Source organism: Mytilus trossulus, chromosome 2 (assembly GCF_036588685.1).
Source record: "Mytilus trossulus isolate FHL-02 chromosome 2, PNRI_Mtr1.1.1.hap1, whole genome shotgun sequence".
NCBI classification, from domain to species: Eukaryota; Metazoa; Mollusca; class Bivalvia; order Mytilida; family Mytilidae; genus Mytilus; species Mytilus trossulus.
Window position 1 is genome coordinate 70,878,203 of NC_086374.1, and position 12,670 is coordinate 70,890,872.

The following is a 12,670-nucleotide window of genomic DNA, read 5'->3' on the forward strand; positions in this document are numbered from 1 at the left end:
TAAACATGTTTGCGAGCGATCAACCCTCCATCGCCTGATACAGTGGTGTTACAGCACAACATAAATCTATAAAAATAATGTATCCATAGTAAACGGATGCCCAACTCGTTCTCTCATCTTCTATATTTAGTGGCCTGTCAAATTTAGGTCAAGCATCTGATAAGATGAGATAAGATAGGTTTCAAGTTGATTGAATCTCCACTTTATCAAAACTACGTTGAACAAAAATGTTAACCTGAAGCGGGACAGACGGACATACAGACGGATATACAGACATATAGACGGACATACAGACGAACAGACATACATACAGACGAACTGTCGGACGAAGTGAAGGACGAACGGATGTACAGACCATAATACCCCTGGGTAGGGTATAACAATCAGTAGAAAGTGACTGAACTCGTCAGATTGGAACACAGAAAAAAAATGTTCACAGCAGAATAATATATCTATTGAACAGACAAACGTTTTTCCATCCTGAGATGCATGTTTTGGGGATGTTTTTTTTTATAATCTATATGCCAAACGAATTTGTACCAACATATAGCTTACAGAGTTTAAAACAAGAACAAACATTTCAAATGGTTTTTTTCTATAATTTAAAACATGTAAGATATGTAGACAACATACAAACAATGTCTCTGTCACGTTAGGTGCATTTAGGTATCTCTTAATGCTTACAGCTGTTGTCCTTGTGCATTTAACCTGCTCACGTGCTCAAATAATAAAGTGGATTTTTTGTGATGTAAGTTATATTTTCATTTCCAGGAAAAACTTATCATTGTACTACGGATACATTTAATTATCATGTAAGGTCTAAAACAAAGTTGTTCACAACATGTAAGTACAATTTGATTTATATATGCATCATAAACAAAATTCATATGTTTGTTTACGTTTAGTTAACATTAAGACAAAGTATTTCTATTCTTTTTATTTGAATACGAAATCATACTGTCGGTGGACATGATAGCACGGAAGCAGCCAAAACCCACATAATGCAAAAGCATAACTCAAAAGAAAAACGACATCAAAACAATCGTATAAAGGGCAAATATTATTCCAGTTGGTGTCAGTTCAGCATTAATAAACTTTTAAATCTTCAATAAGCTAATTTATGTTTTCCTTCTCTGTTACAGCATGACCAGACATTCTCAATTGGGTTTTTGAAAGCACTGACAGCGTCACATAAAGTGTTCCGTTGGTTGGACATCCTTATCTTATATGTATGATATAAAAACAAACATGTTTTAAAAATCTAAGAATCACAAATAACCTTTTAAATATACTTTTAAGGTATAAATCCGTAGACCACCTTTCAAGAATCCGTCTAATTTATTTGTTAAATAGTATCCAAAAATGTTAGCTATCGATCGTTCCGAGTAATCATTTTATATAGATATATTAAACTTAATGCAATATATATTGTACAGTTAGCTTAATCAAAATCTATCTACATGTACAAATAAAAGAAGATATGTCTTATATCAAAAGGTTGCTCTGAATTGTTACGTTGTGGTTTCATTGGACTATTAAAATTTCATATTAAATCAAAACGATGATTATTTATAAGCGATGAAAAAGATATCTGAAATCAGATAATACTATTTAATTGTTTTTGTAGCCCGTCCATGATTAATACTTTTGACTGAATTATCTTTTACTTTTGTAGTAACAGATCACTAGGAGAAGTAAACTAGTTTGACCAGTTATATGACCAGTTATATGTACCGTGACGTGAAGAAAATATTTACAGTGCCGTCCCATGTATCTGTGCACAAAGATTTAACGAACCATTTTGGTAAACTCATAAAACCAATAATCGGTTAGTATCGTTTGAACAAATTCATTGCATACTGTATCTTCGTGAAATATTCTGAATGTATGGTAAGATGTTCTGTGAAAATTTATGGCAACCCTGTTTTGACATAATTTGAGGGTTTTTTTCAGTGAAAACCCAAAATACTGCAGGATGAAAAGCACATTTTTTTGCATCTTGACAAAATCTTACTTAGAACAAATTATATAAAATTTTATTGTTTTTCTTAATACCTTGCCACGCAATTACACATTTTACACATACCCCTTTCCCACGCGATTACACATTTTTACACATACCCCTTTGCCCCGCAATTACACATTTCTACACATCACAGTAAAATCGGTATTACTCTAATTTAAAGGCGAAAATAATGAAATTGTAAAAAGAAACGAGTTGCTGAAAACTTCCCCTTTGTTTTTAATAAAATTTTATGATCGAATGACGTTCAGTGTACGATATTTTTGGAGCAGACGACAGCTGTAGCAGATATTTCGGAAACAAAATGTCCGCCGTTTTTCACTGACGCTGACATGTCTGAGCAAAACAGCTTATACTCTGATGAGGGCAGTGACGACAATGAATTATCAAGTGGGGATGAATGGCTGGAGAATTATAATGCTGAAGTCGATCATGGTTCCTCTGACAATACACCCGTGGTATCAGATGAAGAGGCCAATGACGAGGACGATGCAGCTCCCGAAAATGCAGAACTTGTTTGGAGAGAAACATACGAAGAACTTGACATAGACCCCTTTATTCAGATCACTGGTCCATCACACAATCTGAACCCTAATGCCAGTGAGCTTGAGTATTTCAAGCTTTTCTTCGACGATAATATGCTTGAGAAAATTGTGAGCCAAACAAATCAATATGCAGCTCAAAATGGCCCCGACCCACTCTGGAGTGATACCACCCGGGATGAGATTTCGGCTTTTATAGGTGCTTTTTTCATAAGTTAATATTATTCAAAATAATTAAAACTATATTCCACACCTTTCAGAGTTTACCAGAAAATTATGTTTGCCAGATATATCTCTGGTTAAATATTTGCACATACTATGTACATAAAAACACAGGCAAAAATTCCAAATTCACTTCAATTTGCCATCATAAACCTTTGCAAAGTTGAATAGACTTACCATAATTAAAGAAGAACATATACATTCCAAAGATAATAAACTAGCGAAATATAAAAATCATTTACATGCGGTTTTTAATGCAATTACACTAAAAATAAACGTCAACATGTACACGTTAGAAAAACAAAACAAAAATGTCAAGGACGTAAAATGACGTCAAAAAAATGTGTGTCACATGACGGGCACCTGTCAATACCAAAACAAAATTCCTAAAATAAGAAAGGTCACATAGTGCTCATTTTGTTTTAACTGTACATTGTTGTACATTGTTGTCACGGTAAATAAAGATCTGAAAAATTCTGAAAAGAAAAGTAAATGCTGTAAGCAACATGTACTTTATTTGGTAATTAATGTTGAAACTGGAATTAGTATTTCACGTATATTTTTTTTCAGGGATGCAGATATTAATGGGAATAAACCAGCTTCCTGATTATTCCTTTTACTGGTCCAATAATAAGTATTTAGGGAATCAGGGGTTTAAAGAAGTCATGTCAGTAAAACGGTATGAAAAGCTCAACCAATATATCCATTGTAATGATATAGAAACTGATGTCCCTGCAGACCAACCTGGGCACGATAAGCTCCACAAGATACGCCCTCTTATTGATTCATCTCTCCAAAACTTCGCAGCACGATACAACCCAAATAAAAACCAAGCCATTGATGAAGCTATGGTGGCTTATAAAGGAAGATCGGTAGCCAAACAGTATATACCATCAAAACCCACCAAATGGGGATTCAAAGTGTGGATGAGGTGCGATAGTAAATCTGGATATTGTCACAAGTTTGATATTTATATGGGAAAGGAGACGGCTGTTGATAGTACAAAGGGTTTAGGACATCGTGTTGTGGAGAAATTGGCTGAAGATCTACATCATAAAAACCATCATTTGTATTTTGACAGTTACTTTACCTCAATACCATTATTGCAAGATCTGTTAAGCAATGGAATATATGGATGTGGAACCATTCGACAGAACAGAAAAGGCTTTCCACAAGATTTAAAGAACGCACCGAGGATGCAAACTGGCCAGTTTGTAGGAAGACAAACAGACAATATGGTGGGCGTTGTTTGGATGGACAAGAAACCAGTTAATGTTGTGGCTTCCAATGAGTCATTAATTGAGGTAACCACATCATCATCATCAACTCATCATCATCATCATCATCATCATCATCATCATCCATTGTCGTCGTCGTCATTTTATCATTATTACATCATATATATCATCATTATCATAATTACATCCTTCTTTTTCAGATCTTTTTTCATATATTTCTCATAGTTAAGTTATAACAGGTTCTTCTTTGGGGACCCTGTGTAATACTTTAGATGAGGATATTACCCGTCCCCATCCTTATTCAGGGTAGTTTAAGGTGTAATTGGTATACGCAAACGGAACGGCATGGTACGCAGTTTTCAGGAATTTAGTATTAAGTATTCAGTACGCATTAATTATAAAAAAAAGTCTCCTTTTTACTTTTCTTTTGCAGACCAGCACAGTGTGTAAGAACGAGAAGATTGCAAAGAGTATTAAATGATCAATTCAAATTCTATTTCAGCCTTAAATGTCTTAATTATGAAAAGTATGAAATAAAATTATTTATTTTTCCAGTGAATTATTTTTTTTGAAGGGAAATACTTGCCAATGTTGTTTTTTTAAAGTTTTTATAGTTATATGATTTTAATTATTTGTAGGTAGATACAACAAACCGGAGACAGAAAGATGGGACAAATGCCCGCGTTACAAGGCCGCGCGTAGTTACAAATTACCAGGAAAATTTCAGAGGGGTTGACATCTCTGATCAATTACGTGCAAAATATTCAATTGGTAGGCCATCTAAAAAATGGTGGAAATATTTAATGAATTTCATAATAGATCTTTGTATTGTGAACTCATTTATTGTAAAGGCAGAAACAGAGGTTCCGCAAGTAGCCCGTACTAAAAAGAGGTATAGGCAATTGGACTTTAGGATAAATTTGTCAACACAACTTATAGGGAATTTCGCACGATTGAGGACACCAGCACCACCAATGAGACCGCGAGCAACGCACGCTCATTTGAAATTGGGCCGCAAACGTTCCACATGCAAACTTTGCACAAAAACAGGAGAGAAGAAGCGTAAAACAACACAAATGGGATGTGAAAAATGTGATAAACATTTATGTTCAGCTGAATGTCACAACACATTCCATGTTAATATTGGGATCGGAGTTGTCACGGAAGAATAATGAGTCAGAATGATTTGAAATTATAGAGCAATGCATGTTGTGCATTTGAAAACACATATCAAACTTGCCAAAATTTGTAATAAATACCATTAACATATACTTCTTATAGAATTCAGAAAAAAGACAGAATACATGGGCTTAATTTGGTGCTGCCAAATTGTGTCAATAAATATGTAATGAGTAATCTTTCTTCTCTACTCTGTGTTCAGACCTGACATGCATGGTGTTTAATAATCAATGCTATCGTATTTTGGTATATATGACTTTGTCGTCGTTCGTCTGTTAAGTTTTGGCTCCCGTCATTTTTATTTGATTCAAAGTTATTATAAATTAATCATCTTCTTCTTTATAAGACAGTGCATTAGCTCCATTCTACAAGAGAACCATTTGATCTTGATAGCTATCAGTACACTAAAATGAATGTACAGTTGATCATCTTAAATACAGGCTGAAAAAGAAAACAAAATACATACTTTATAAATGCCCGGTAACTAGGCCACCCTCTGTACCTCTGTGATTGTCACTCCGTGATGATTGATTCTGTACTTTATTTATATGACTATTAAACTTCACTACATATGATACTTATTATTTACAAAACTCAAATTTGACTTGAAAAAAAAAATGTCCTATTGATATTTTTCAAAACAATATTGCGTAGTAACCACACAACCGATATTTACCAATTAAAAACCATAAGATGAAGAAATGTTTAATTTGGTTTTGTTCATTTGGCCTTTATTTTCGTGAGGATCCTTTTCCTTTTTTGATGAGGTACGTAAACACAATCAAAAATATTTACGATTTAATTTTGATTAAAATGCATAGCAAAATTTTCAACTTTGTGTTCAACTATCAAAAACAAAAAATAAGCCTGAATTATATCATATGGCCGATTCCAAATAAACAATAAAAGTTTAAACATTTCTACATCTTGTGGTGTTTGTTTCATAAAAATCGATCATGTAGTTACTTCACAATATTTTTTGAAAAAAAAATCGATTTTAGATGAAATAACAGCATTTTTTAAGTTAGAATTCTTTTTTTTTCCAAAATTTGTAGAATTCCTTTAAATTTATAAGTTGTCTGATTCCATGCATTAATCGCCATTTCCGTTTGTTGATTATATTATAAGCAAAAGGTGCTCCAGACAGTGGAGGAATATATTCACAAGAAAGAAAGCAGGACTTCCATACATACTTCTACGGCATAAATCAGTTAGGGGATACGCAATATTGATTTGTCAATGAAAGAATTCACATCAACTTTGGTGCAATTAATATTTGATTAAACAAAAATACACTATTAAATCCTTTGATGGGTGGACAGCATCATTATAATATGAAAAGGTACAGTTTCAAATTAACAAATCAATATTTAAGCAAAGCTTTAATTGTCAGTTTCGGCCAATACACACACATTTACATACGTGCTAGTGCATTTCCAAGTGAACAACGTCGCGTATTTATGCTCTGCGGGAAAACGACTGTAACGTGACGTTACTGTTGCCTGGTAAGTAAAAAACATCAAAAAATAAATACGTGGCAAAGTGTTAAGGTAAACGGTTGAATATGGTTTATCATGTGATTGCACTTATTATGCTTGAACTAACATAATTTTTTTTAATTTCTGTAACTTCGGACGAAAAAACATTTAGATAAAGATTATAATTGTGTTTCATTTACGAATATTACAAAAATATATGCACAATATCACCTGTCACGTGGACACATGGATTCCATGGAACAGAACATTTTTCTACAAATGGTTGAAGTCATCGGGATGTAACAAACACAGTAGAGGAATTTCGACATCGTCCTGTGTTAAGTTATGTTTGTACAAACAAATTTAAAAATCGTGCACTTCCCATCCCCTTTCTATTTAAATGGTGCAAGACAGACGATTATGGTCAGTTCTGAAATTAATGAAAGTTTTATGTGGCAGCATAAAGAAGTTCGTTCAAAGCATATATATTTCAGGTGAATCACTTTTTTTAGGAAAAGGCAAGAAGCAATCACAAATTTCCGCATTTAGCTTTGTTTAACTACTTACATTGCGAAACCATCCAATTTATTAAATTGATAATTTGTTCTCGTCCTAAAATACCTGAAATCATTTCCACTGAACAAACAGCAATCGTTTTTTTGATAAGTTGTAAATTTTAGATTTTAAGTTATTCATTTAAATCCAATTCGAATAAAGAAACGATTGAATGTTAGTGTGCATTTTATTCAGGAACAGAAGAAAAACATTACGGTCGCCATCAGGGTGTTCAATTCAATGATTTTGTTGTTTTAATTTCTTTTAACAAAAGAACTAAGTATGATTTGAAATGGGCCTCGATAACAATTTGTTTGTGAATATGAAGTAAATAATACAAATAAGGAAAACTTATTTTTAATTGGGCAAACGAAGCTTATTTGAATACTTAACTCGGGTACAATTGCTTTCGTCACATATTTACTGTTCTGATGACTTTAAAATCATTGTTAATGTAATTACTTTGAAAGATACAATTTAAATTGAAGGAAAATACAGTTACGTAATATATCAAACAAAGACCGCATTCGGTCACGTAACAGTCTTTAAATTCATAATACATGTACATGTATAGAAAAAATCAGAATTTTGTCGTGATTAAATGTTACATCGTTTTTCTTCATTTTTCTTATTTCGGTTGATATTGCGAAATTTTATTGCGTTTTATTAATTAAAACATTTACAAGGGCCAATCAAAACGATTGTGCGACATTAATGCAATAATAAGAGCATATAAATATTGTTATGTTGTGCAAGAAACTTAAGGAGAGTTCATTGTTCAAATCAATTGTAAGTATACGTAAACTAAAGAACTTAAAATTAAATTTCAACATTAAACAACTAGGTGAATATTAACTCAAATCTTTGCAGACCCATTTCACTGGTACTGAAAACCAAGATTTTAAATAGGAAAGACCAATAGCAATCGTAGCAATCCCATAATCAAACTTTTGCTATAGTGAACATCATCCGTACATCTAGGGGTATCGTCACTTCCTCACCATATTGAATGAGGGATTGAATAAATAATTTATCGGCGAATTCTTATAATTCATCATCATTCCTATTTAGGAATTGTGATTTTGGAGCTCCGAAACAAATATTAGTTCTAGTTTCTCCTGCATAATAACAAAAACGAGGACACTCGATAAACTTTGATAGTGCGGGAATACAGACGATCATCTCTATCTGGTTAATAGTGTGATAAAAGTGCGCATAGTTGACGAAATTTCCAAGTGAAGGACATAACTTGAAAACGGTCTATCCAAAATTGTACCATATCTCGTGCAAAGGTTATCGTTTATAGAAGAACAAATCAATCGTGGCTAGAAACAGTTTGGATGATGCCTGTATAAAATGGAACATTTTACGTATGAAGTATCATACATTGCAAGTTGTTTTGGAAACACAATACATCCATACACAGCCGAATTAAAATTTTTAAATACTTAAATATGCCGAAAGCAACCTAGAACTTTTCTATATTTATTACTGCAGTTCACGTGAACACAAAAAACAAACAAATATAACCATCTGGTATACCTAAAAGTTTAGATCTATATCTAAATTATGTAATATAAATAATATCAAGGAAAATGACAATGACAATCATACTAGATCTTCCAGATCATATGTCAATATCTTCAATATAAGAATTCTTTGCATTTTCCTGTAGAAGATTTTTATTGAGACTCTATGAAATTTGGAGTATGTCTCATCTTTGTTAAATGACACATTCATACGGTATTATATCATTATTTTTATGATTGTCATTACCATTGTAAACAGTGTAGTTTTTTGGTAATTTTACGGAATTTGTCATTTTGAAAATAATCATTTCTGAAAAGAAACTAACTTATATTGTTATATTGTGTTCCCATTACTGCTTCTGGTAAATGCCATGCTGAAAGGGGAAAAAAGGGATGAATAAAGAGCTATACGCTTAACCTGCTTAACCAGCTACATTTAGACAAAACTGTATTATTTTATATTATTTTTGTTAGTAAGATGTTTTATTTTAGATTGATATCAATTATCCCTAGTTATTACAAAGAACATGAAGTATTTCATCGCCGTATTGGTACTTTCACTCTGCATTGCAGGTAAAATGTTTAAATATCAAATTATTTGCTGTTCAAATACTTTTTTTATTACAATGTGCAGGCGTGTGTACGGTGATGATATACTAGGGTACATTTGCATAAAATAGTAATGAAAAAGTCTTTCGACATGTGTTTTAATCCTCATATGTTACACAAATACATCTTATAAATTCGAAAATTCGTTAAAATTTACACACAAAAAATTGTTCGAGTTTTTGTTTATGTTCTTAGTGCCGATCTGAAGAGTCACTCATTTTTCAGTTAATTGATTTTTAACATTTACTCTTTTGATGTGGTCAGCATATTGTGCCAAAAAGAGAGTGTTTAGCACTTATGCGTCTCTGTCTGGGTCATGTAATACATTGTACAGTGTTTGTTATTGTGTGTTGTCTGCCTCGTTTGTTGGTTTTAGTTATTTTTCAGTTTTCTATTTCATGTATCTGTCGTTATTTTAATTTAATTTTTTAAATTATGTCATTCCGATTCCTTTAATATTTACTATACGGTATGGGTTCGATCTTAGTTAAAGGCGAACAGTGCCCAGTAAATTTACATCTTGTTCTTTCATCTCTAGTGGATAGTTGTTTTATTTGATATCAAACCCCATCTCCGTATTTTCGTAAACAAATTTCAAAACATGAAGTTTCAACCAATTTTCGAAATGTTAAATCTCATCATTAAAAGAATGCGAAGTTCCTCGAAAATAGGACGATTTTCGAAAGTGTAAATATCAATCTCCACTTAAGTTGAGATAAACACAAAGACATGTTTTCTGGGTGTTCATTGGCTTGAGGTTTAAACAACATGCTTTCGTGTTTAATTTATTAATCAAATAAATGTTTGAAGACGGCCCTCGATATGCAATTTCGATAGATTATATCAAATTAATTGAAAATGTAAAAGGAAATACATTCGTTATCGATACTAGCATTTAATTTCAATGTAGTTTATTATTTTTCTTGACTATAAATACTTTTGAACGTGTTACATTAATATAATTATAGTGAGGGAACTTTTCTTGCTCAAATTTGAAAACAATAAAATTTTAAAGACCCTACACAAACTTTCCTTCTTCAAATAGTCGCCAGGCAAAACAAACGAATTATTTTTTTTCCGATTATATCAAATTTCCAAGAACTTATATTAACAATTATATTTTCAGGATTGCATGCTCAAAAAAAGCAGCATATGGGCAGATTTAATTTTGACCAGTTTTGTCCTCATGACCCAAAAGGTTGTAATAGGTATTGTGTAAATTGGAATTTTGATGAAGGAAAATGTGAAGGTCCTCGACGTCTGCAGTGTTGGTGTTACTGGTATATAACGTAAGTAATGCATACGTATTTTTATGATGTAATGCAAAGTAGATAGGATATGACTGATAACATGTTTGTAATACCCAAAACTACAAATAATTTTCATTAAACGACAGTCAGAAAATTGTATTACAATACACGAAAAATAGGGAAGGGATGAGATGTATGGCAATGGCTGCTATACAAGTGAAACTGATGGCAAATAAACATTCACTAATATTTCGATAATAATACAATTGAGTAAATAACCAGCATAGTGGGTACGACAAATAAAGCATATCTGTGATAATTTGTGACGTTAACATAATCATAATGAACCATTTCTTAAATAGTTTCCTTGAAAGCAACAACCTTTTATGTACCATATTAACGGAAATAATGAACGGAAACACATATCCCGGAATAGGTAATCAACTAGGAGATATATAATTAATATATATGCAGGTGTAGCTTGGATGTTGTGACATTGAAATGCAAAATTCAAAATGATAACTATAAAATTTACCGTCTGTTTGGGAATCTGAGTTCTTAACCGGCCCTCAATCTATATGGTAGTAATATATGAAGCAGATAACACTTATGTTAGGTTTCATATAGCACAGTCACGAAACTCTTAATCATTTAATTAGCGGAAATAAACGCGGAATTAAAGGATACGCTATCTTCTGTGCATTCCTCTTTAGAAATTCCTGTATGAAGTCTGCATAATACGATTAAAGGAACCAGTCCACAAGACGAGGATCACAGTTGGTTTACATGGAAATGCCAAGGAATTCTTATGAAACTCATCCTTCCAACATAACATAATTGCATCACTTAAGAAAATATATATAATGCAAGTTTCCGGTTTTTTTTTTAGTTTTTTAATAGGTATGTTTCCCTTTCCCAAATTAAGAAATTATATATAAGATTGGTTACTTTTTTCTATGAAAGAATGTTGAATATTTCTATCAATCTGGCTAGCGGTTTATAATGGGAAGGTGTTACAGTACTGCAGAATGAATCAGTATTTTGTGATATCAAATATACTTGTAATTATTCAATTTGGTTAAATATGAAATGTCGTCCAGTTTTACATCTAGATGTTGAAAGGTTTTATAAACTATTAATTTTCTTTTCAGAAAACCCAGTCTCCAAGGAAGGTCAGCAATTGGGAAACAACATTGACACTTTATAAAATGAATAAAGTATTGAAAATATGAATTTATTATTATGAATAAGAAGTTGTGATATGAGTGCTAATACTTATAATACTACTTTCTATACAAGTCACAATATATACAAAGTTTACAACTATAGGTCAAAGTTAGTATTCAACACGAATCATTAATTAGCTCACAGTGAGCAACAAGCTATAAACGGCCCAAAAATGACTGGATCAAAAACAATTTTAGGGAAAAATATATGAAAAAACGAGAAATACCGATAAACTACACCAACAACCATTGGTATCATCTACCTGTCCCACCTTAATTTTGTTTGAAATCTTATACAAAAAAATCCCCCTGGAATATGATATACATGTTCCTGTTTCTAAACTAAAGTTAACGCTTTAATATCTTTGGATGACAAAAGCCTAGCTAATGCGGATAAAATTGTTATTTCTTGAGATGGTCTTACATATTGCGGATTATGGATTTCTTTGATGAGACGACGCTATGTTAGAAGTGGTGTTTACAGAATACACAACAGGTGCATATATTGAAGTGACTGTTTTGACTTTTCGGTCATCTTTGATGAGATCAGCATTAACAGTGCAAACATAATCGAACACCAATAAATCCTGGAAACTATGATGAATTGTGTATTTACAACTTTGAGAAATAGACTTGCAATTTGCATTCCATCTATTATATTACTCCAGTATGTGAATCAGTTTATGCCACATGTGGAACAGTATCTGTTTACCCTTCCGGAGCACCTGAGATCACCCCTAGTTTTTGGTTCGTGTTGCTTATTCTGTAGGTTTCTATGTTGTGTCATTTGTACTATTGTTTATCTTTTATTTTATTGTG

At 32.3% G+C, this 12,670-nt stretch overlaps 2 protein-coding genes across 2 annotated transcripts; both read left to right on the plus strand.

Annotated features, from left to right (window-relative positions):
- Window positions 1-2,054: 2,054 nt before the first annotated feature.
- Window positions 2,055-5,801, plus strand: LOC134707908 (piggyBac transposable element-derived protein 4-like). Its single transcript, XM_063568069.1, has 3 exons — window positions 2,055-2,764; window positions 3,358-4,091; window positions 4,664-5,801. The coding sequence occupies exons 1-3, from the start codon at window positions 2,356-2,358 to the stop codon at window positions 5,195-5,197; spliced, it is 1,677 nt and encodes a 558-aa protein (XP_063424139.1). The 5' UTR covers window positions 2,055-2,355; the 3' UTR covers window positions 5,198-5,801.
- A 2,186-nt stretch (window positions 5,802-7,987) lies between these two features.
- LOC134705374 (uncharacterized) lies at window positions 7,988-11,858 on the plus strand. The gene is made up of 4 exons (XM_063564116.1): window positions 7,988-8,026; window positions 9,259-9,339; window positions 10,502-10,664; window positions 11,777-11,858. The coding sequence occupies exons 2-4, from the start codon at window positions 9,294-9,296 to the stop codon at window positions 11,820-11,822; spliced, it is 255 nt and encodes an 84-aa protein (XP_063420186.1). The 5' UTR covers window positions 7,988-8,026; window positions 9,259-9,293; the 3' UTR covers window positions 11,823-11,858.
- Window positions 11,859-12,670: the final 812 nt, after the last annotated feature.